At 39.3% G+C, this 24,341-nt stretch overlaps 1 protein-coding gene across 2 annotated transcripts in view; it reads left to right on the top strand.

The window, feature by feature from the left end:
• LOC100225865 (mucin-5B) overlaps nucleotides 1-24,341 on the top strand; it is a 44,941-nt gene that overhangs the window by 10,228 nt on the left and 10,372 nt on the right. Inside the window, exons 9-37 of one of the 2 annotated variants that reach the window (XM_072929799.1) lie at nucleotides 113-238; nucleotides 961-1,078; nucleotides 2,299-2,437; nucleotides 3,027-3,128; nucleotides 3,327-3,396; nucleotides 3,634-3,771; nucleotides 4,337-4,501; nucleotides 5,383-5,477; nucleotides 6,974-7,100; nucleotides 10,085-10,337; nucleotides 11,335-11,387; nucleotides 11,769-11,869; nucleotides 12,170-12,321; nucleotides 14,026-14,164; nucleotides 14,847-14,957; nucleotides 15,378-15,557; nucleotides 15,921-16,157; nucleotides 17,023-17,179; nucleotides 17,391-17,519; nucleotides 17,951-18,035; nucleotides 18,230-18,267; nucleotides 19,328-19,483; nucleotides 20,342-20,407; nucleotides 20,714-20,806; nucleotides 21,449-21,690; nucleotides 22,193-22,370; nucleotides 22,634-22,884; nucleotides 23,306-23,489; nucleotides 24,046-24,238. In XM_072929799.1, the coding sequence (XP_072785900.1) occupies nucleotides 113-238; nucleotides 961-1,078; nucleotides 2,299-2,437; nucleotides 3,027-3,128; nucleotides 3,327-3,396; nucleotides 3,634-3,771; nucleotides 4,337-4,501; nucleotides 5,383-5,477; nucleotides 6,974-7,100; nucleotides 10,085-10,337; nucleotides 11,335-11,387; nucleotides 11,769-11,869; nucleotides 12,170-12,321; nucleotides 14,026-14,164; nucleotides 14,847-14,957; nucleotides 15,378-15,557; nucleotides 15,921-16,157; nucleotides 17,023-17,179; nucleotides 17,391-17,519; nucleotides 17,951-18,035; nucleotides 18,230-18,267; nucleotides 19,328-19,483; nucleotides 20,342-20,407; nucleotides 20,714-20,806; nucleotides 21,449-21,690; nucleotides 22,193-22,370; nucleotides 22,634-22,884; nucleotides 23,306-23,489; nucleotides 24,046-24,238 (4,078 nt within the window). The remainder of the gene's footprint in view (nucleotides 1-112; nucleotides 239-960; nucleotides 1,079-2,298; nucleotides 2,438-3,026; nucleotides 3,129-3,326; nucleotides 3,397-3,633; nucleotides 3,772-4,336; nucleotides 4,502-5,382; nucleotides 5,478-6,973; nucleotides 7,101-10,084; nucleotides 10,338-11,334; nucleotides 11,388-11,768; nucleotides 11,870-12,169; nucleotides 12,322-14,025; nucleotides 14,165-14,846; nucleotides 14,958-15,377; nucleotides 15,558-15,920; nucleotides 16,158-17,022; nucleotides 17,180-17,390; nucleotides 17,520-17,950; nucleotides 18,036-18,229; nucleotides 18,268-19,327; nucleotides 19,484-20,341; nucleotides 20,408-20,713; nucleotides 20,807-21,448; nucleotides 21,691-22,192; nucleotides 22,371-22,633; nucleotides 22,885-23,305; nucleotides 23,490-24,045; nucleotides 24,239-24,341) is intronic. The other variant, XM_072929800.1, reaches the window with a different exon arrangement.

Below are 24,341 nucleotides of genomic sequence, written 5' to 3'. Positions count from 1 at the left end.
TGGAAAAAAGATATGGGGGAAAGGAGGAAGAAGGGTTTGGGTAGTGACACAACAATTTGAGAGATATTATAAATACATCATTAACGTACTCCATTTTGTTTTGGTCTTGCAGATCAGGAATGCCCAAACAACATGGAGTACATGGAATGTGGAAATTCCTGTGCTGACACATGTGCAGATCCAGAAAGGAGCAAGATTTGTAAAGCCCCATGTACAGATGGCTGTTTCTGTCCTCCTGGTAAGGCAGCTCACTTCTGCCAATGATCACACACATCAAGGGACAAAAACGGGGGTTGTTCCCTCTCTTTACCATTTCACACAACAAAAATACTGCTTCTTCTAGCATAATTCACCAACTTTCTTCTTGGAAGAACCAGATTTCTAAAGGTATGAGATCCTGACACTGGAGAAAGGAGGCCAAGACTTCTAAGGACTAGACAGGGAAAAAATGGTGCAGATATGGCAAGAGAAGAGGTGTTCTCAAGACAGTAAGCATGCAGGTGAAGATGTCACATGAGATGTCTCCCTGCTATGACACAGAATCAAGCTGTAGCTTAAGTGACATAAAACATACTTGCATTTCCATGTATGTGCATGTGTAAATTTGCACATGAAATAGTCTAACATGAGGCTCTGATTTCTGTTAGATTCACTATTAGAAAAGGATGGAGACTGGCTCAAACCCTTGCAATCTGGCACTTGATAATCCTGCTCACAGTTAAAATTTTGGTAAAAGGAAATATTCTTTGAGTTTTGCATTGCTTTCATTTGAGTTCTAGTAACAAATATTACCCATCCATTAACATCTGAAAGGGCCTGGTGTGGTGTTTTCCATTAAAAGTATCCCATTCATTTTAAGAAATGCTGAATACTCCAGAGTTTTTTCCAGACTCTAATCTTCCTTGATGGCATTTCCCAGACACGCCAAAGAAATACTAACTAGCCATTGTGTCTGAACAGGAACTATCCTTGATGACCTCAGCAGCAAGAAGTGCATCCCCAGAGACAGCTGCCCCTGTACATTTCAAGGCAAAGTCTACTCATCTGGAGGAACTTACTCCACTCCCTGCCAGAACTGGTACCGTTGTGGTTTTGATTGCACTAATAAGGCAGAAATATTTATTTCAAAACACTGATGAGTTGCATTCTGTACTTTCCTCCTTTTTTTATATATGTTTTTTCCTGTCACTTGTCTTAAATAACAATTCAAAACCTTGCTCTGAATTCTGATGGTGTGGGAAAACTTAAAAGTATTCCTCAACCACACATAGTTATTACCCACCTTCACTTGAAACTGCTTGTAAAAACTTAAGGTTTCAGAATGTAGAAAAAATGAGACTCTTTACTGATTAATTCAGAGACTTTGGCCACTAGAGTGAGGTGAGAAGTCATACCATGTTAATAAGTGGCACTTCCAACAACATCTGGATCTCCACAAGGCTGTTTAAAGGCCAGACCTCAGAAGTCCTGATCCTTGAGAATTATTTGATTTAGAAAAAAATCTGGCAGCTTGAACCCATCTCCATCTGCGCTGGTGAAAGATGATTAGATCTTAGGTATATTACTCCCAAAACAGTTTTATTTCTTAGTCTTTATGTGCTATCTGGGCTCCTGTGACACAGCATCATTTTTTGACCATCAATTAAAGCTTTACTATAGGGAGGAATGAAATACGGTATTGTACATGGCCAAACATTCTGCAAGTCCCTTTGGATAATCCTGCATTTTAAGAAAATGCTCCTCAAATCCCAGAAATTTTGAGAATTGAACTTAATGGGCTTTGTGTAGCTCCCATCTTGCCACATCCTCATTTACTCCCCTCAAAGCCCGAGCCTGTGTGGCTGGACTGTTTTCTTCTTGTGTGCACAGGTGTGACAATTGCTCATTATCTCAGGCCCTCCACAATTAGCTGCTGAAACCTCATGTCAGTGACTTGCTGAACAGTTGCATCAGTAGTACAAGATGTTGCAAGGTCCTGCTTGAAGGGGTTCTTTCTTTCTTCAAGAAGTCAAGTAAACAATTAAGCCCAGAAAACCATCTCTTGTTTTCCCAGCTCAGTGTGTCCTTGAGGGAGCCAGCCCAAAGGCCAATGCAGTTAATTCTTTCACTGATAGAAATTTAACCCTTACACTTTGAGGGCCTAATATAAAGGCTTCCACCCACAGGGTTTGACTAAGAAGCCAAGATAATGAACTAAAAATACAAAGAAACCACATCTATGCAGATTAAAATGGTGTATCACCTTTGCTCCCTTGAAACTGTGTTCATTCTAATGGCTGCTTTTTGGGTTTTGCACAGTACTTGCAAAGGAGGCCACTGGAGCTGTATCTCTCTGCCCTGCTCTGGAAGTTGCCACATAGATGGAGGATTCCATATAACAACATTTGATAATAAGAGGTTCAATTTTCATGGCAACTGTCACTATGTCTTAGCTAAGGTATGAGCAATTTCTCTTTTCACTCCTAAATCTCCTTAGTAACATGAGGCTTTAAACAGTGCAGGAGTTTCTTATGTCTTAATTTAATTAAATGGCACCAATCCAGCAAAGCACTTATACACATGCTCAGTCTTAAACCCCATAAATTTTTGAATTTGCAATGGATTGCAAATCAATTGGTGATGCTTAGCTTCAAAGTTTTGCAGCTTCAACATACTTGTACTTTTTTAAATTAAATAATTTTCTTAATGGAAGTATCAGTGTTGATTCAAGCATTTCTTTTGAAATTTTCTTCATGTGTGACTGTCAGAAGGAAGTGGATGAATCAAAATTCCTGCAAAAAGAGTGAATTATCTGTGAATGCCTGCAAATGAGATCCACACAAGCTGATAGCAAGGAAAAAGAGTGCAAAGGAAAGCTCGTGAAATTATTGATTTTGGCAATGAAATAACCAGTTGCAGTTAGATATCAAATACCCCAGTTCTTTCATTACTCCTTCTTAGCCTTTCAATGACACATTTTTCTCTTCAAGCTCCCAGCCTGTAACATGCTAACAATGTCTGCACATATCTTTCTCATGTCTTCTCAGAACACTGATGACACAGTTGTGGTGATTGGGGAGATCATTCAGTGTGGGACTTCAAGGACAATGACTTGCCTGAAGAATGTATTGGTCACACTAGGAAGAACTGTGAGTAACTGTCTTTAGTTAGCAATATATAGGAAGTCACTTCTATTTTCCTTACATTATTTGTATGTTGTCTGGACACTGAGTTACACTGACCCCAGAGTGATGAAGTTTTGAATACACTACTTCATGCTTAATGAAGCTTGTCAGGTTGCTCTTGTCTGTCTGACTACTGTGGGCTTTTTTACCTTTTCCTTGCAGACTATAAAAATATGTTCCTGTGGAAATATCTACATGAACAATTTCATTGTGAAGCTACCTGTAAAAAAAGGTAAATCCCCTTCTTCACATCTTCCACGGAATAGCCTATATCTTTTGCAGAGGAATTCCTGCTCCTTTCTCTGAAAATAACATGAGCCTGCTCACTGTTAGGTGGATACTTGGTCTGGGATTCTCTGGGAATCTCTGTGTTACTGCATGCACTGGCAAATGGAAGTTCCTGTTTACTCAGCTTTGTAAAGATTTGCCAGTGCATACAATATCTTTTCTTTTTCTCTTTCCTCTTTAGATGGCATCACCATCTTCAGACAATCTACATTTTTCATCCAGATCTTGAGCTCAGCTGGAGTGCAGATCCGAGTGCAAATGAAACCTGTAATGCAGCTCTCCATAACAGTTGATCATTCTTTTCAGAACGGCACATCTGGTAGGACACATAAGGCTAAACCCTTCAATGTGCTGAAGAAAATCTCTGTGATGTTTAGTGTGTGCAAATCTTTTAGACTCTATTTGTTTAAACAGGCCTTCATCAGTCACTTGTGAAGTGCAGACTACATTCTTGGTTTTGCCAATAATCTCCTGTTTACACCATTTAAGATTTTTGTGCTTCTGTTTCCTGTCTGTGCAATGGGATTACACCGTCTCTCTGACCCATTTTGTTTTTCTTTTGCCATTTCCTTTATTTATAAGCCTTTGGGGAAGATATTATCTGTCTGCCAGTATTTACTGAAGCACATTTAAGCAGTTCCAATCCCTGTGCTATCACTAAGTCCTACTGTAATGCAGAAAAATAATAAATACACTTTAAACACAGGGTCCTATTAGATTTGTGCAAACATCAGGAAGTCGCTGAAGAAAAATGGATTTGTCTCAGGCGAGGTCCATTACAGAGCTGAGTGTTCATCTAGAAGCCATTCCTTTCTTCATGCATCTAGCAATTTCTTATTTTCTTTTGCCTTTTTTTTTTTTTTTTTTTTTTCCTCCCACACAAGGTCTTTGTGGCAATTTCAATAACATCCAGACTGATGACTTCAGAACAGTCACTGGAGCTGTGGAAGATTCAGCTTCTGCTTTTGGTAACTCATGGAAAACTAGAGCCAGCTGTTTTGATGTTGAGGACAGCTTTGAAGATCCTTGTTCAAACAGTGTAGATAAAGGTACCAGGCTTTTCATCCCTGACTTATCAGTCCGAAATAATTTTCACATGATGGATAATCAAAAAAGCTTTAGAAATCTCATAAACATCAAAACCCTCTGCTTCTGAGGCTATTACTAGAGAAAAAAATATTGTGTTTTGAAGGTCTTTTAAGAGTATAGCTTTGCTTTCAAAACAAAAAGACAGCACTACTGGAGAAAGAGCCAACACATTCACTGATGACTTGAAAAGCACACACAGCATCAATGACAGTAATTTAGGTTTAAGGCAGAGCACCACTGGTTGCCAACATTTGTGCAAGTTCTTCATCCAGTCTAGGTTGTTACAGCTGTGCTGAAGTCCAGAGGAGGAACTTACCAACACTACTGAGTTAAGCAAGCATTGTACTGTACTAGGTATCCTGTCTGATTTTTCACTCTGACTGGATTTGGATATATATATTATTTGGACTGATCTCTCCTAGGTACTGCCACATATAATTAAAGCTGCAGCCAATGACTACAGCAATTAGCAGTGGCTAATCATAGCCACACAGCTCACTGATTATTACATGCTTTATATTATTACTTGACTATAAGGAATTACCTTGCTGTAAAGAATTAAGAAAGTTTGATGAAAAACAATGAAAATGGGGAGGTTCTGTACATGTTCTGCAAATCCAGCTGCAGTAACTTAGAACGTGAAACCTTTCTTTTAGGAAAATGGCTGGTCATCCATCCAACTATGCTTATCCCCTTGATAAGTTAATGACCTGTATATCCATCCAGCATTACCTAAACACTTCAGGGCATTCTAGTTCAACATGATACCTGATAAAAATATTGATTCAGACAGTAATGTGGTTTATGTGACTATGGACAATGATATTTTTTCCCACTTCAGAAAAATTTGCCCAGCACTGGTGTGCTCTTCTGTCCAATACAAGCAGTGTGTTTGCTGCCTGCCATTCTGTTGTAGACCCTTCTGTGTACATCAAGGTAAGGCACTGCTCCAAATTGGTGGTTTAATCCAGTTCAGAGACTGATCCCACATGAAGGTTGTCTGGCCTAGGGGAGTGAAATAGGTTACAGTAGTGACTGGTCAAAAAGAAGTTCACTGATGCTGATTAGAAAAATTATAAAACAAGAGTTTGTGCAAGATGGGCCTTTTTGGCTACAGCCCAATAAATAATTCATTGGCATCATTGGCTTCTGTTGCATGACCCAGAAGCAAAATGAAAAAAATCAGTTCAAAGATTTCAAAGTTTCAATGGGTGAAAACTGTTCACTTTTTGACTAACAGAATCAGTGTTTCTATGTGGAATTGAATTGAGAGTTTTACCAGCCCTATGGATTCCCTCTGACTTGGTTCAAAAATCACATTGAGGGAGAGAATATGAAATTACATTGTTTATATCTCATTTATTACCTTTGAATCTTGTTAGTCTACTTGAGTTTTGAATACATGAAGCTGTCCATATGTTCTCTTGGTGTAAAGCTCTATAATGCTGCTGAGAAAGCTGTCTGAGCTAGAGAGTTGCCACATTTATTTGGATGGTAAAGAAGTTCCTGCAAAAACACAGAAAGTTCATGTGGGGTGTTTATGTGTGAGTGATACAACTGAGAAAATACCTGAGCCTGAAATTTTGCCTAGAATGTAATACGTCTTCAAGTACCTTTACAAATATGGCTTATGTTTTACCTCTCCCAGAAGAAAATATATGTAATTCAGAATTCATGTAAACTATAAATAAAATAGGATTTTGCAATTTTCAGTTGAGGAGAAGTAATAACCAGTTTCTTACAGATATGTCTGTTACTCCTGCTGATCTCATCAGATTTTAAACCGTGATTTGTGAAAGCCTTTTCCACAACATCAGTAATGGCAGAATAAGTCACTGTCTATCCAGTATGATCCTACTGCTCTGGAGTGACTAGCTATATTTGTGCTCTTTTGTACAGCCCACGTTTTTAAAAGAACTCAAGCTTTAAATTCCAGCTATACTTACATAACTAGTTCTTAAAATGTCATTACATATGACTGACTCTCTATAAACCATCTTCTGTCATGCACCTGTCATGTCATTGAGTGCACCTCAGCTGCTTACTAGATAGGTACACAAAGTGCCAGTCATCACTATGCAATGTTTTCAGATTATATATTTTGACAGGTCCTAGATTGTGCATCCTCACAGGAAGCTGGTAAAGACATTTCTTAGTGCTTTCATGAACTCTAGGTGCCTCTACATTTTTTAATAGTCGTCTATTAATGAGTGTTAGAAATAATTCATTGCAGTTTCTGTAATTGATTTGCTGTTTCTCAGGTTTGCATAGTATTTCATTAGCATACATTTTCTCTTAGAGATATTAAGTTTCATTGGTAATGATACTTTTAAAAAAATATATTGGTTGACTGCCTTTTTAATTGCTACGTGTTTTGCTGTTTCTTCTACAAGCTAGACATAATAATACCCATGTCCTTTCCTGTCCTTTAGAAATGCATGTATGACACCTGTAATGCTGAGAAGAGTGAAGTTGCACTGTGCAGTGTGCTCTCTACTTACTCCAGAGACTGTGCTTCAGCAGGCGTGTCCCTGCAGGGCTGGAGGCAGGGCGTCTGTGGTATGTGAACTGCAATTCCTTGAGCAGGGATACGGGGGAACAGCTTCAGGACAGCCCCGTTTGTCTTTTATGTCTTTTGTCTTAAGTCATCAAGTTAGAGAGCCTTTGAAAAACAGAATAAGCACTTATTCTATAAAATTCAGTTTGTGACTGCTTCATGCTCTTACAATGCATGTCCCCTGTGTAAAATCTTAGGTGAATTCAGTACTCAGAGAAGCAAAATAGTACAAGGCATATTACTCAAAACAGAAACAGGGTTAGTTTTAATTTAGGTTTAGTTAGCAATTAGGTTACTTTTGAACACATGGGCTTCCCCATGTAATTTAATTCCAATACCTTTTTTGCATTACATTGAGTGCTGTTGTCCCAGACAATACAAAATACATCGATCTCATTAACCACATTTTTTCCATGTTTCAGTAAAATAGTACAATTTTTGAGTAAATATATATTGGTGATATTTGAGAATGTGAAAATCTTTAAAGGCATTTTCAGCTCAGGATTACCTAACAAGTTTCTTGGACATTGTTACCAAATCCTGAGTTCAGAGTCCACGTATGTATGTATTTTCCTTTGGCACTGCCAGAATTTATTACAAGATGGCATAAAATCTGAGAATAAAACTCAGTATCTTGGATCCTGATTTTTGCTTCAACAATCCCAGGTTGTCATTGATGGTCAGATAGTTCAAGTGAGATTTGCCTCGTTTGACACGAAAATAGATGTATGGGTTTCTTGACTAATTGCAGATCTGAATAGACAACATAACAATGACTATGTTTTTGGAGCTTGATGCAGCTATGATCTATTTAATTGCCTGACTTAGGGGCCAGCTGGGATACTTAATAGAGGCAAACAATATAACTGGTGTGACGCATTGCCAGAGGCATTTGAGACTGTGATAAGAACAATTTCACAAACCTGTGCTGAAATAATTCAAAGGAACACAGTGTAGTCCACAGTAAATTGTCCTGCAGAGTTATGCACTAGACACAGACACTGTTTATTGAAAACTTTGTTCTCAACATAGAATTACTGACATTTTAATGGCAAATCAAGACTGGTTCAAAGCATGGGTTTGCCTGAAATCTGTGTTCTTAAGGCACAGTAGGTAATATTGCCTCAAACAGTGTGGTAACCTTGAGAAAAAACATTAATGTTTTAATCAGAACAATAATTTTAGGCCTTATTTAAGAAGTAATAATCTTTTGGGTACATGGCTGTGGTAAGAGAATGGTTGTTTATGACTCACTGTTCATGAGTGAGACTAAATGGGCCAAAACCTTCACTCTGTGTTCTGTCCCATTGTGGGAATTGGAAAAACTGTTCCAGTCCCTAAAGCTGCATCCAAGCTGCATGCAGCATCCAAGGCAGGTTGGTATCCCAAGCAGATGTCTGCACTGCAGCCAGCAGAGTGTGTGAAGCAAGCAAATCCTGCTAGGTAAACCCTGTGCATGTGTGTTACACGGTCTTTAGCAGGAGCATGAGCCATTACTGGAGTTGCTGGTTGCCCAGCAGATCACTGGGGTGAGCAGTCTTGGCACTGTTTTTCTAGTGCTCCCTGTGCAAGCTAGCTTGAAGGACTCTTTGGTATGCTCATGTTCCCTGCACTCATGCCTCGGGGTGTGATTTGTCATCTTAGATGTGTGTCACTCCTGTGACCATGAGCACTACAATCAAATAACCTTTCTCTTACCAGTCTCACTTTATCGAAAGTGAGCTTATTCCTCTATGAAAATTTAAAGTGAGAAAGTAAATACCTTATTTTATTGTATTAATAGCTAACAGTTGAGACAGATATAAATTCATATTCGACATCTTTATTAATATCTTTTTTATTTGGTGTATTTTGACTTACAAATACCATTTGTTGTATCTTCAAAGAATAAAAAGTAGGAGAATATGTCTTGCCCGACTTAGACACAGGATATTGTGTTTGATCCAGCTAGGACCAGAAAACCAACTGGTTTATGGTGGTAGAGGTGCTGGTTTTGAATGTGTACACAAGCCTAGCACACTAACTAATCTAAAAAAGTGTGCCATGGTCATGGACTGGAAAAACATACAGAGCTTTATTTAAGCATGCAACCTATTGTTGATAAGTTTTTAGCATTGCTGCAAAGCTGATTAGCACAGGTGCCCATGATCAACACCCCTGTACCTTCTAGTGCATCCGTGTGTATCTGAAAAACAGCTGCAGGGATAAATTTGCAGAATTAGAAAGAGGCCCAATATGACTAGATCTCCAGTTCTCACTGAATTTCAAAGAAATCTGAATGCCAGACTTTCTTGCAGCCTTAATGAGGGTGATGTTTCCTGACAAATTTTAATGTCACCCCTATGGGTCAGTACTGCGGATTTTATGGCAGATTTTGACAGTGATGTATACTGTCAGCCTGTGAAAATTAACCAGCTTTTTACCGTCTTACAGGGCTAGTTGAGGTCTTTAGATTTTGGTATTTACCTGTTGGGTTCACCTAGAAATCTTAGAAACTGTGGTTTCTCATTTCCCCAGAGGATGACAACATGAGTTTTCCTCATGACATCTGTGAGAACTGAAAGACCTTTTTCTTGGTAGCATCAATTGATTGGCAGAGTTCCTTGTCACTGCCATTTAATGTTGAAATTTCTCTCTTACAAAATATGGTCATTTCTTAAGTTATCCCCAGCCAAAGAAATCATTAATAAAGGTCAGAAAATAAAATTTTAACAAGTCAGAAGTTACTGGTTTCAATTCTTGGCATATGATAGAAATGTAAATTGTGGAAATTGCAAAAATATACACCCTGCTGAGTATTTCAGTGTTCAGTGTTCAGTGTTATATAGTTTAGGCTATGCAAGATTCTCCCAGAATCCTGGGAGACGAGGTCTGGTAGTTTGATAAAAGCACATTTATGGCTACCAGTGTGCTGAAAGGCATTCTAACGTCATGAGAGATGATTGCACAAAGAATGCCATACATCCCTTTTATTTCTCTTGCAAAGATCCCTCTGAGGAGTGTCCTGAGACTATGGTTTATAACTATAGTGTGAAGTACTGCAACCAGTCCTGCCGCTCGCTGGATGAACCCGACCCGCTGTGCAAGGTCCGGATCGCGCCCATGGAGGGCTGTGCTTGCCCTGAAGGCACCTACCTTAATGATGAGGAGGAATGTGTGGCTCCAGATGACTGCCCCTGCTACTATAAAGGCAAGATTGTTCAGCCTGGCAACTCCTTCCAAGAGGATAAACTCATGTGGTGAGTTGTTCTGATGATGCACAGGCTGCTCTGTGCCTGGGGACATCAGGGCTCATGGGGGGGAGTCTCTGCTCCAATCCATGAATGGCATCATTTTACAGTTAGGAATAATGGCAAATTCTTCCTAGATTGTATCTTCCCCTGGCAGGAAGTGCAGCCACAACAAATGTTAAGATCCCATATTCCTGCAATCAAACAAGAACCTGAAAATATGTTAAGTAGAACAATATTTGTAATCTATCTCTTGCAGAGTTCATTGTTGTGTAAAAAATATCCACAAAGAGTGGGAGCAAGTTTTCTACAAGACAGAAGGCTTGGAGGAGTTTAAGGCTTTGAAATGAAAAAGCAAAGTGAAAACCACCACACCATCCTGTAGACTATTTAAATAATAAAAATGGTCCATGAAAAAAACCACACAATTTTCAGTTTTTAAACTGATTTTTTTAGAAAAGAGAGAGAAACTTGGGGGGGGGGGCAATAATAAAAATAATGTAATTAATTTGCATCTGCATTGAAAAATAATTGTCATTATTCTCATTTTCAACTACTTTAGGGCACCAATGGAAACAACTACCAGGGGAAGGCTTCTTTATTATCTTTTGATGTTTACATGCTCTCTCTCTAGCTGTCTTCCATCTGAGGATTCTAGACTATTTTGTAATCACATATTCATTTAGTAATTTAAGAGATCTCTTATTTAAGAAAGTATTAGTCTTATTTCATGGAGTGGAAAATGCATGCTTAGGAAAAACTTGATTTAAGGAAAACACACAATAAACCAGTGGCAGATGAAGGAACAGTGTTTTAAAAGCTGGGTCTTTTAATCTTCCTTCTGGGGATGATAACGGATGTCTGTGAAACTGATAGCTGTAACAAATATTCATTTTGATAGGAATTTGTTATTCATGTGACAAGTGAAGCTTTGCAGTGCCTTTCTCCCTGGTGAGGTAGAAAAGTGCAAAGAGCTGATGTGTTTTGTTTTATGGAATCTCTTTAGCAAATGCATTCAAGGAAGATTAGACTGCATTGGAGAAACTGTCTTGGTGAAAGGTGAGATTTTGTTAAATAATGGCTTTATGGTGTCAGACAGTATTTATAATGTTTTTCTGTTTTATCTCTCACTTTCTGTAACACTTTAGTATTCTGCACATTTTTCCATTCTCCCTGAAATGTGTTAGTTATTGATAACATTTGTCTTTGTAAAATGTCACCAGACTTACTAGACTCTTTAGGTGATGAGAATATTTCCCAAAGCTTAGAAGTTATCTTCCTTCTTCTCCCTTCACTGTTACTGGGCAGAAGCAAAACTATTAGAAACTTTAGATAGACACCTGCTGCCCTCTGAAATCCTCTGGCTGGTTTTGCAATTGCTGATGGCATCCTTATTGCTGTCTCTAAATTACCTTCCTGAAACGTTTTCTCCTACTGCAGATTGCCCAGCTCCTATGTATTACTTCAACTGCAGCTCTGCAGGTCCCGGAGCAACTGGATCAGAGTGTCAGAAAAGCTGCAAGACACAGGACATGCACTGTGTAAGGAGTCACCTCCCAGCAGGGGTACAGCACAGCATGGCTGTGCACGTAGGATTGTTCTTATCAAGCAGTGATAGGAACATGCCATGCTGGGCACACACCAACTGCTCCACTGATAACACAGCAGCTGTAGCTAACAATGTACCTGTGATGTTTGTAGCATGATTTCCACTAGCTTGCAATTAAGGAATTTTTTTAAAAATCAAAGATTTTGGCATCCAGAGCTAGCACACTGCTGCTGGTTCCCTGTTCTTTCTGTGCACTAACAAGTTGTCTTCTCCTGTATCTTCTAACATGCAGTATGTCACAGAATGTGTTTCTGGCTGCATGTGTCCCGATGGACTGGTATTGGATGGCAGTGGAGGATGTATTCCCAAAGATCAATGCCCATGTGTTCATGGAGGACACTTCTATAAACCCGGGGAAACCATCAAAGTGGACTGCAACACATGGTAAATTATCCCAGGGAGTCTTGTTTTACAGCAAAGTTTGTTAGGACTGTCAGTCCATAGTGCACCCAAGGGACAGGGTGTGCTTTGAAGCCTTCCTCTTCACGAGAGCCACTGGGATGCTAGTAAAAATAAAAGGGGAAGTATTTCTCTGTATCATGCTGCATGAGCCTGCACTTAGGGAGAACAAGCAGCAATATCTTCTGTTAAACAATTTCCATCCTCTTCTGTTTCCCCACCAGCTTCAGAAACATCAACATTACCCTGGCTGGAGTGTGGTTGCTCATTCAATAAGGGGGAATTGAGACTGTGTGTGTTGGGCACAGCTGAACCCTGGAAAATGATTGAATTTAGTCAAAGAGGAATTGCAATGGTCCTCCTTTGAGACTTGCAATGCTTCCAGTGCGTAGTTCTCAAGATAAATTAATACTCAAGTTGCTCGAATTTGATGCCATAAATTTTGCTGTTATTACTGATCACTGTGGGTAAAATGCTTTCAATCCTTATCCATTATTTAGCAAGGATGAGATTATATAGCTCTGCCAAATGGATGCAGAGAAAATAAGAGCCAGAAACACTTTGGTCTAATCACCATTGGTACAGGCAGTCAAGTTTAACCCGTAAAGTCAAAACCTGAAAAGATGTTGTTGCTATCACAGAGTCATTAAGAAGTTTTAGTGCAGTGAGGGCTTAGTTTTCTTATGAGAAGAGGACACACACGGAAAACAAAATGCAGTCTCTGTGTCATGGCTATAACAACTGAATTTTCTGTCTACAGTCCTCCTGAATTTGAGGTGAGGTTTGTCAAGGTGTAGTGGGTGGACTTTGGCTGGACATTAGGTGGCCACCTAGCTGCTCTATCACTACCCTCCTCAGCAGGACAGGGTTGGGGAGAAAATAAGATAGTCATGGGTCAAAATAAAGCAAAAGCAAAGGCTGTGTGTGGAAGAAAAGGCAAACAAAATATTTATCCCCTAGTTCTCACCAGCAGGTGATGTCCAGCCCACTTTCAAAGGAGTAGGGCTTCAGAAAACAAACATCATAGCATACACCACTCTGTTCCCACCCCGATCTCCCATTCTCTTTGCTCTTACTGCTGCAGACATTACACGGTTTGGACTATCCATTTGGCCAGCTCGGGACAGCTGTCCTGTCTCTGTCCCCTCCCAAAACCTTATCCATGCCCCAGCCTACTGGGAAGGGGGAGAATGCTGAGGAGATAGCATTGATGCTGTGGGAGAGCTGCTCAGCAGTAGCCAATACACTGAGGTGTTACCAACACCCTTATAGCTGCCAATGCAAAGCACAGCTCTGTGAGGGCTGCTGTGGGAAAAAAAATCTCTCCACTTCAGCCAGACCCAGGGAAAGACAGAGATAATATTTGTTCACACCACTGTAACAGAACTGCAACATGATCCCTCACAAGTTAAAATTCAGAAATGGTAGAAATATTCAGTTCTTCACCTTGAATTTGTCTCCTAAACCCCCACTGTCTGCTACGAGGATTCAATTATTTAAAATATATTTGAAGGAAATAATAGAATTAATGTTTCAGAGTAGCAAACAGAATTTTCTGATTGAAATTATCTTAGAGCAGTTGAGAGGGCACTGCAAACAACAAACCTTTTAATTTTTCTGCCCCTGTCTGGGGTTAAGGAAAGCCCATGTTTCATGAAAATGTTGTTATTCTTGCATTTTGCCTCCCAGCACCTGCAACAAAAGGCAGTGGAACTGCACGGACAATCCCTGCAAGGGAACCTGCACTGTGTATGGAAATGGGCATTACATGAGCTTTGATGGGGAGAAGTTTGATTTCCTGGGAGACTGTGACTATATCCTAGCGCAGGTATCAATTTATTTTCAATTTCCCATGCATATGCTTTTCACAGGCAACAGTGTAGGCTTCAGTCTGGGTAATTAAAAGGTATTCCCATACAAAATAGCCAAACTGATGAGCAGAGCCTACGCCCCTCCTCTTGCACCTAGAGCTGATAGAGTGAGATTTTCCAAATAAAACAAAGCAAATTGACTCTCAGAAGTGACACAAGAGGGCACTGTATGATACAAAATGATTAACTCCTTGGTTGGACTGCCCTTTCCTGAAGGCATTCCAGCATTTTCAAGGAAAAGAAATAGGCGTGACATTATTTTTGTTGTGATGGAAGCACGAAGAGGTTAATGTGTGAACCTCATATATAATAATTGCATGTAATGAGACAGCACTCAGTGAGACATTTTGTCATCCCCATATTACAGTTGGTTTTGCTAATTTTAAGAAAATATATTTTTACCTTTTTGGACTGTTTCTATGACAAGTTCATTCCTCCCCTTAATTTTTCTTTTTGAAAATCCCGCTCAAATATGCATATGCCACCAGGTCATCTTCCACCAGATACTTCCAAAATTCTATCGTTTTAGTGAATAAAGAAGTCAGATCAGTATGTCATTCATTTAGAGCTCCTGAAAATGCTCGTGACTGGTCTAGTTGCCTGACAAGATCTAATAGAATGTTATCTGTTTTTTCTAAGGATTTTTGCCCTAATAACGTGGATGCTGGCACATTCCGGATTGTGATTCAGAACAATGCCTGTGGGAAGTCACGCTCCATCTGCTCCCTAAAGATCACATTGATTTTTGAGGTTTGTCTAGAGCTAGTTATAACCAAGGAGCTGTAGTCTTGATTTTGTAGTAATTACTGTATCATTCTCTTATATTCCATCTCAGTTGCTGCTAAAGACTACCTGTGGAAGTCAAACAGACAGCAAGCTAAGGCAGGGAAGTTGGGAAAGGCGTAGGTATTTGATATGAACAGCGATTGAACACTTCTGTGTAGGAGGGGAAAGATGCAAGGAATCAACTCTATGAATGTGCATTTGTGTGTGTGTTTCAATTTGTGACACTAGGCTCTGTGCATTGGTGACTGTGGTTCACATATCTACTAAGATAGAGTGTGAAGATGACAGAAAAATAAGACAAAGAATGAGAGGCAGAGTGTCAGTGCTGTTGCACTAAGTTTTCTATTTGATTTCCTTCCATGCAATGTATCTGTTCCTTTGTAGAACAGTGAAATAAGGCTCTTGGAAGGAAGAATTCAGGAGATAGCCACTGATCCAGGAGCTGAGAAAAATTACAAAGTGGACCTCAGAGGAGGCTATATTGTAATTGAAACAAATCAAGGGATGAACTTCATGTGGGACCAAAAGACTACTGTTGTTGTTCACGTGGCACCATCTTTCCAGGTAAGTAGGGGGTGGACTGGGAGTTATGATTTCAAAGTCAGAGTTGCATCCAGAACTAGAGCCCCAGTTTTGCCAGGGCTTGGAAAAAGTTTGGTTTAGTAGACAAGAAGAAACAGCAAGCAGTATCTTGTGTTTTATTGCGCTGTTCAGTCAGTGTAAAACACTCCAGAATGTTTGGGGCTAGAAGCATTGGTAACACATTAGGAGTGTTTTGGTCACTTGAAGTCCAACTTTTTCTAAGCCATTTTTTTGCTTTCTGTTTAGAAACTTGCACCTTTACAGGTTCTATAGTTTATTTCTGTCAAAGAGTGGGCTGCACTCAAAATAACCAAAGCATTAACCATGCCTACACACCTTACACAGGGAAAAGTCTGTGGTCTTTGTGGAGACTTTGATGGCCGCACAAGGAATGACTTCACAACCAGAGGGCAGTCCATGGAGATGAGCATCCAGGAGTTTGGAAACAGCTGGAAAATAACAAGCACCTGCTCAAATATAAACCTGACAGACCTGTGTGTGGATCAGCCGTTCAAGTCTGCCCTGGGACAGAAGCACTGCAGCATCATTAAGAGTAGCATCTTTGAAGCCTGTCACAGCAAAGTAATCCTATTCTCTGATCCTCAATAGTTTCACAGTAGATTTTTGTTGCTATTTTGCAGCACATTTGCAGCATATTTTTAGTATTGAAGCTACTATACAGTAGTACTTGTCTACCTCTCTCAAAACCTCATTTCACAGCTATGCCAATTAAAACCTGTTGCACAGTACTGAGGAAGCAGCAGTGCCTGTTTTGAACAACTAAAGATAAAGAGGATAATAGTTGGCCACCAGAAGTAGAAAGTTAAGTATCTGTAAAATGTAGACATACGGTTAGTCTAGAACTGTTCGTATGGTGATCCTTGGGAAGTTCATTCAAGTTATCTAAAGAGACTAATTATTTGGTTTATTTGAGTCACAAATTGAATTAATTAAACAGAAACAAGAATGTCTATACAAAGCTTCTTAATTAGAATGTCTATACAAATCTTCAGTGCACTTTAAGAAACAATTTTAAAAACAAACTTGGCTTAATTTCCTTTGTTAGTTTATGTTGACAATGGTCAAAAAACAGGAGACAGGAAGTTTAGTTTAATACTCAATCACTGTCTCTCAGTTGAAGAGTGCACACACTGTGTAGTTGTGTTAAGACAAAACAAGGTAGTTCATTCCTGCAGAAACCACACTGGGAAGGCATTTTAAGTGTAAGTGGCAGCATTACACATATAAGAATAGGAAAATTTAGAGTCCAGTTCTACCAGGCAAGTGAAAATAGAAAACTACCTGTTGTAAAATATCATAGCTTCTTCATGACAATCCCAGTCTGTCACAAACCATGTACATGACAGAAATTCAGAGCCCTTTCCTTCATTAAAACACAGTGCAGCAGACACAGCTGTGGTGACAGCTCTGTTGATGCTTTTGACAGGTGAACCCAATTCCATATTATGAGTCTTGTGTGTCTGACTTCTGTGGCTGTGACAGTGTGGGAGACTGTGAGTGCTTTTGCACCTCAGTTGCTGCTTACTCGAGGAGCTGCAGCAGAGCTGGTGTCTGCATCAACTGGAGAACCCCTGCCATTTGCCGTAAGTACTGCAGGGAAATGCACGCAGAAAGCAGTGCCCCTTGTGCTCAGGCACACGGGATACAGAAGATCAGAACACCTCCAGTCCTATGCATGTGTGAATGAACAAGCTCTTTTTATCACGTTTATTGTATTCAAATCTTTAAAAATATTTTAAAAATTGTCCCTGCCCAGTGTCTGAGACCTAAATGCTTTCTATTCTTCTGTTCTAGCTGTGTTCTGTGATTATTACAATCCACCTGACAAACATGAGTGGTTCTATAAACCTTGTGGAGCCCCTTGTCTAAGGACCTGCAGGAACCCACAAGGGAAATGTGGGAACTTGCTGTACAGTTTAGAAGGTAATTTTTCCTTGACTTTAATGCAGTTTATGGGAGTTGCAGCTACTAGTCTGGTTTTAAATGTCTGAAGCATCAAGCTGACTGAAAGATTATCCCATCTGTCCCAGAAGCTCATTGACCATGCCTTGCTAATTCCCTGTGTGATGGTGCCATTAATAGCATCATTTGCCTGCTGCCTTTAAATATATGAAGAGATAAAACACCATTGAATATAAATTTTTATAGAATAATTGTCTGTTGACAAATGTAGTAAATGAAAACTTTGGGAACAGAGGTAAAAAAGAGGTCTTGAAAAAATAATTGGTAGTAAAAAGAACATTCATACTGGAATCATGTTCATTTGGGGATCAAATATATATTTGATAGAGGTATTTATGTGCTTTCCTGTGTCTGTGTAACTCAGACTAAGAATGCTTTGTTTAATTTTCCAGGCTGTTACCCAGAGTGTAGTCCTGACAAGCCATATTTTGATGAGGAGAGCAGAGAGTGTGTCTCCCTCCTCAACTGCACTTCATGGTAGGTCAGTTGATGGTGAGAAAGGTAGAATAGGACTGGAAAGGACAAACTAGGAGATGTTTTGTTAATGTTTATAGGCAGTGGCAATTACCATTAAATCCAGGAGTGGGTTTTTTGTAAAAGTAGGTACAGTTGCAGACACTGTTATTCCATATACAAATTAATTTCAATTCCTTTTTACTCTTTCTCTTCAGCGATCCTGAAGAGAAACTATGTGCTGAAGACTCCAAAGGTAACTTTTCACCACCCTCACCATGCATTGAGTGATGGCAGGAGGCAGGACTGCAACAACCCAACATCACATGTTACTGCAAATGTACTGGTAATAGGAGGCCTGACAGGTAGTTTAATATGTGGGTGCAAAGCAGCACAGATATACTTTGATAAGCACAATGCAGCCTTTGACCTCAAGAACTGTGTAAAGGATAATCATGAGGAGGAAGGAGACAGGTGTGATATGTAGGATTCATCTTACGCAGGTTAATACCACTTTTCCACTTCCTTGGTAGTCAGTGAAGACAGACAGATTTTAGTCTGTAGCAGGCCATTCATGGTACCTCTTTTAATAAGTACTTTTAGAACAGGGCAAATCTTGTAGAAGTGCTGTTTCCTGACCATTCATTCAAAAAAATAAACTAAGATACCTAGCTTATAGATACAGGTTTGGGTGCCTAAAAGACACATTTGGTTAAGGTACAGCATCAGTTCATTCCTATATCTGGGAAAAAGCACATCCCAAAACCTGGGGTGATCCAGCAGATAACATATTTGCAGTTTAGCTGATTTTGTTACAGTAATATATACATTTCCTTTGGTTCCTACATGTACAGTCTCCAAAATCTGGATAGCTTCTCATATATTTTAATGAAATTGTGTACCATTGCATGCTCCTCATTTGTGGATGGAAATGGATGTGCAACACCTCCTGAGACAGTGTTCTGTCACTCAGAAAGGCAATAATCCCAGTCACATTCCCTGCCCAGAGAGACTTCTCCTGTACTCCATGCTGAGTTAGGCCAGTACCAGTTCTCACACTTTTACCAACCAGTAATTCCTCCATGCAAGCTGACTCCAAGGAACACCAGCAACCAGAAGAATCCAACACACTTTAAATAAATAAGATAGACTCACAGTGCAGCTTCCCAAATAGAAACTAAGAAAGTTTCTTAGATAATTCATGTTTGATGTTGTGACTTTCAGAAGGGTAAATGCAGAGTATGGTTTGCTTTTCACTTTTATTTATATTGCAAGTGTTCTCTGTTGCCATGGTATTTTCTCTTTTGGTGTCTCAGTTTGCCTGTGCTGCTACAATGGGAAGACCTACACCTTAAATGAAACTGTGTACAGCCACATGTATGGGACCAAGTGTAGTGAAGCTGTCTGTGGCCCTAATGGACAGATCATTAAAACCCTTACCCACTGCAGAACTCCATCTACACCAGCACAAGGTACTAGATTGATAAGAGGCTTGGTGGTGATTCTGTGGAAGTCCACAATGGTAATAAGATTTATTCATCCTGGAAAAAGATTCCTACAGCATGTCTAGGATAACAGCAAAATTTAAGACTATTGAAGTTTCAAAACTGAGGGATCAGAGCTTGTGGGTCTTGTGGTGAGGACCAAAATGCAATCTTATAGATTCTTGCTGACTTTACTGCCGGTGAGGTTAGAAGAGACTAGAAAGAGTCAGTATTTTTTTCATACAACCTTTACAATAAGCTTGAACATATCACAGTTGACACTATGGTGTTGTTAGTCTCAATATTTCATACTTCTAAATATTTTCTTTTTCCTTCTTATCACCCATAACACAACAGAAAAAAAACTCTGTTTTTTATTGTTTTCTCTGTTTTTACTGTTTTCTGCATTGGAAAAAGTGAATCTTATACGGGTCACTGGAAAAAAATAAAGCTTCCTGGCAGTTAACTCCTGTTCAAAAGACATTTCTGAAAAATCAGAAAATGTCTTTATCTCTTTTTCCTAAAAGATATAAAGAAAAGTGGGGAATTGCCACATGATTTTTACAAATAAAAATAATTGGTTAAAAAAATATATATAATATTTTTTTTATCCGGGTAGCAAATTATACAAGGGCAACAAGGAAAATGAAATGTTAGCTTCTCTGTTCACGTGAGCGGGAGAGCTAAATACTTGATGGTGAACCCATGTGTTTGGTATCTACTGAAAAAGTTAAAAAATTGAATAATTACGGTGGTGTAATACCTAGTAAAGGCAGGATTATTGAAAGCAGACTATAGGTGACATAGTAAAATGTCTACATGATCTGTCTCTATTTAAATCAACAGTTTATTTGAAAGAAAGCATTAAAAATCCAAATGGAGTGCCACTGGAAATCACCTCTCCAAAGTCAGGTGAAGTACTGCAGGACTAGAAACATGAAATTGAAATGAATAAATGACAGAAGAGGTGTTTATTGTATTCTGTATAGGGAAAAAAATAACTAGATGTGGGAGGGTGTGTGTGTAGTATTACAGCACCATACTGTGTAATAGAGGGAGTGTTTATATATACAAGGACGGTTTCAGTGTGGACGCGTACAGAATGTAGTGGGGGTAAGATAGACTCACAGTGTAGTTGTAGAGAATGTAAGAGATGTCACAGGGCTTGAAAGTAGAGTAGTAGAAGATTTAAACACTAATTTATTTGATTTCCTGCAGAACCACATATGCAATATGTAACATCTGCACCTCCTTCATCAGAGGTAGCCACTCCCTGCATCTGCAATGACAATGGACAATTAATACAAATGGGTGAGAAATCATGCGATTTTTTTTCTGCACCATTGACATGAAAAGATGTACTGATAGATAAAAGTGCTTTGACGAGTGCTTATTCTGCCTGTTGCAATTAGACATTACCAGAAATTGTTACATCTTTGAACTGTAGCTAACTCCTTCAGAACTACAACTCTCCCATGTCCAATAACTTTGTTCTAGCTTGAATACCCCTGGTGTAAGGAAACTTATAGCAGTTGCTGATGTCAGCAGAGCCCTGAATCCCAAACTGCTGCACATGAGCTCGTCACTGACAATAGTATTCCAAAAGCAGGAGAGGAAAGTCTCTTCTTCATCTATTAGTAGCTCCTGCTTCACTTACCTCCTGGTGTTTGTGAAGAACATATGCACTTGGTGATGTACTCAGTATTGGCTCTTGTACTCATTTGCAACTCCTTCCAATGTACCTAAGAGCAGAATTTCAGATTAGGCCTTGTGGCCTTCCTCAGTCTTTGCCATTTGGATAATTGCTGTCCAGTTCAGCCACTGAATCCCGGGAGCTGCAGACAGACAGTCCCCTGAGCATGGCTGTTGGGTAGAGATAGTTAAATGCAAGGCTGAGAATGCAGCTGCTCTGTGATCAGGCTTCAGGCTAACACTTGGGTTTTGCCCTTGCAGGAGAAAATGTTTCTCTGCCAGTGAATGTATCAGGTCGTTGTGCTTACTCTGTCTGCAATAAATCGTGTCAAATTGAAGTAATTTGGGCAGAGTGTAAAACTGGTCATACTGATATCCTCAAGGTCTGTGATCCATATTCTGAAACCTGTCCACCAACACCTGCTCCCGGTGTAACAAACCAAGTTCCTGCGCCCACAAGGTCTTCTGTGAGCGACTGTCTTGCACTCACTCCTCCCAGAAAGGTGAGAGACCCTGAAGAAGATGTGTTTCATCATTCCACCACTCAAACATTGCCTGCAGCCAAGGTTTGGTGTTCTCCTCTGATGCTGGTATCCAGCACTACAGCTGGACTATAGGTGTGGCTGAATGACATCATTTAGAAGTATGCCAGAAATCCCTCACTGAAAGAATAAGTTGAAGATTCTTCTGTTCACCTGAAACACCTAAATGATTGTATGTGAGCAGAGCTACCTAAGCTGAACAAAGACTGGGAAGCCACATCTGGCAGTGTCCTACCATCAGAAATGACGAGGACCCTAATATATATACACCAAAAAAGATATCAAAGCTCTTTGTATTTCTATATGGTTCATATTGCCTGGTTTCCAGAGCCAGAGTAGACACCAAATTTTGCCATGCTAGACAATTAGCTGAATGGAATACAGTTGCTGTGTGTGATTCTAAAGATTTTGTGATATTACTTCGTTATTTGCCTCTCCTCTTTTTTTCTCAATTAATCCATAGTTTAATGAAACATGGAATTTTGGAAACTGCCATACTGCTACTTGCCTGGGAGAAGGAAACAATATTAAATTGTCTGTCATGACTTGCCCACCTCAGCAACAGAAAATCTGTGTCAATGGTTTCCCTTTCACAAAACACTCCGATGAAACTGGTTGCTGTGAAGTCTCTGAATGTCAGTGTAAGTGGCAGGAGAATTCCTGAAATTTATGTTATGTTCAGCTGGGCCTCAAAAAAGAAAAGCCTATCTGGTCTACATATATATTATGTTCATATCAATTCAGTAGGATAAAACGGAACAGAAATCCCATCTGAAATCTTGGTTGTGAAAAGCAGATGTCCTTGCTAGAGCCTCTGACTGGAAGCTAGCAAAAAGGTTTAAACCAGCTTGTACTTACAGGTAGCTCAGAAATCAAACTTGAAGCCTGTCATTCTGTCTTCTAGGTATTTGCAGCGGATGGGGAAATGAGCATTATGTGACTTTTGATGGAGCATATTACCATTTTAAAGAAAACTGCACCTATGTCCTTGTGAAGTCAATTCATCCTGACTCTCACAACTTCTGGATTCACATAGACAACTACTACTGTGCTGCCACTGGTGGAGCAACTTGTTCAATGTCCCTCATAATTTTTTACTCCAACTCTATTGTTATACTGACACAAGCAATGGAACACGGGAAAGAAACAAACTTGGTAAAGTATTGTGTTTAAATGAATTCTCAAAATTATTTTGCTGTAGTTATGTAACTCTACTGCTAAATGTCCTGTCATGACAAAGGATTAAACTTGTAAAATATGGAATGCAAGAAATGCAATTGCTGTGCTTCTTCTCTCCCTTTTTTGCTTTGTATCAATAAAATCTGTATATTCTAAAAATCTGGGAAATGATCACATAACTGAAAATTGTGGTTTTTGTCCTGATATGAGTATTCAAATATAAATTTCAATATATTTAAAAGGCATATTAGACAACTGCTTAAATGACTGCCTTTGACAGACATCATTTGGTGCACCTAAGGTCTGAATTTGTGCTGCTCTGCTTCCAGTTTCACTAATCATGTACCTTACTCAATGAAGGAGTGTCCATAAAAACCTTTTGTTTCTTTTCTTTTAGATTTTGTTCGATAATAAGAAAGTTGTTCCAGACTTTTTAAAGAATGGTATCAGGATAACCAGTTCTGGCCTTTATGCCATAATTGAAATACCTGAATTAGAGGTTTACATCTCCTATAGTCGACTTGCATTTTACATAAAGCTCCCTTTCAGCAAGTTTTATAACAATACCATGGGACTCTGTGGTGAGTGTCCTCATCAGCTGACAAAAAATATTGCTCTGAATTTTCCTCCTTCTATCTCTCATTCCCTTGCAAAATCTCGAAATGCTTGCAACTTCACTATTTCTCGCAAATGTTAATAAATTTATTTAATGGAAAGACAGTGTCAGGAAATGTAGTTTTAAGTCATATCTTCCATTCTGTTCATATATAGTTTTAAATAATATATTTTATTCTGTCCACATCCTCAATCTGTTGAGGGATGAAGATAGAATTTTTCTAGGCCCTTCCTTTTCATCATATCTACCTCATAAAGGAATGTAGGAAATGTGGAGAGTCCTGTGCCATCTCAGTTACTCTGGCCACCAGAAGAAATGTATGAACCAACACATCAATTCTGGTTTCCATGAGCAAACTGTTTCTTTGAGCCTTCACTTCCTAGAAACAGTTTGTGTGAATTATTCCAGGACCCCACCTTGCTCCCTTCACACAAGGAGGAGAACTTCCCACCAGATTTTCTCTAAAAGCAGCTTCATCAGCATCAACTGTCCTTGAACTGTCATTTTTATATTGCTACCAGGTACCTGCACCAACCAGAAAACTGATGATACTATGAAGAGGAATGGTGAAGTTGTCAAGTCCTTCAAAGAGATGGCATTAGATTGGAAAGTCTCATATCCTACCAACAGATACTGTAACCCTGGTGTCTCACAACCATCGAAGATTGAGTATCATCAGCACTGTGTGCCTTCTAATCTGTGTAAAATCATCTGGTAAGACAACTCCCAAAAGTATCAGAAAAATAAATCCACAGGATAATTTCGTTCTTCACTAAATGGCTTGGGTGAACTGATTCTAGGATATGAAGAAAAGACA

Source organism: Taeniopygia guttata, chromosome 5 (genome assembly GCF_048771995.1).
Source record: "Taeniopygia guttata chromosome 5, bTaeGut7.mat, whole genome shotgun sequence".
NCBI lineage: Eukaryota > Metazoa > Chordata > Aves > Passeriformes > Estrildidae > Taeniopygia > Taeniopygia guttata.
Note: the sequence above shows the minus strand (reverse complement) of the source record. Positions and strands in the feature narration are given on the sequence as shown.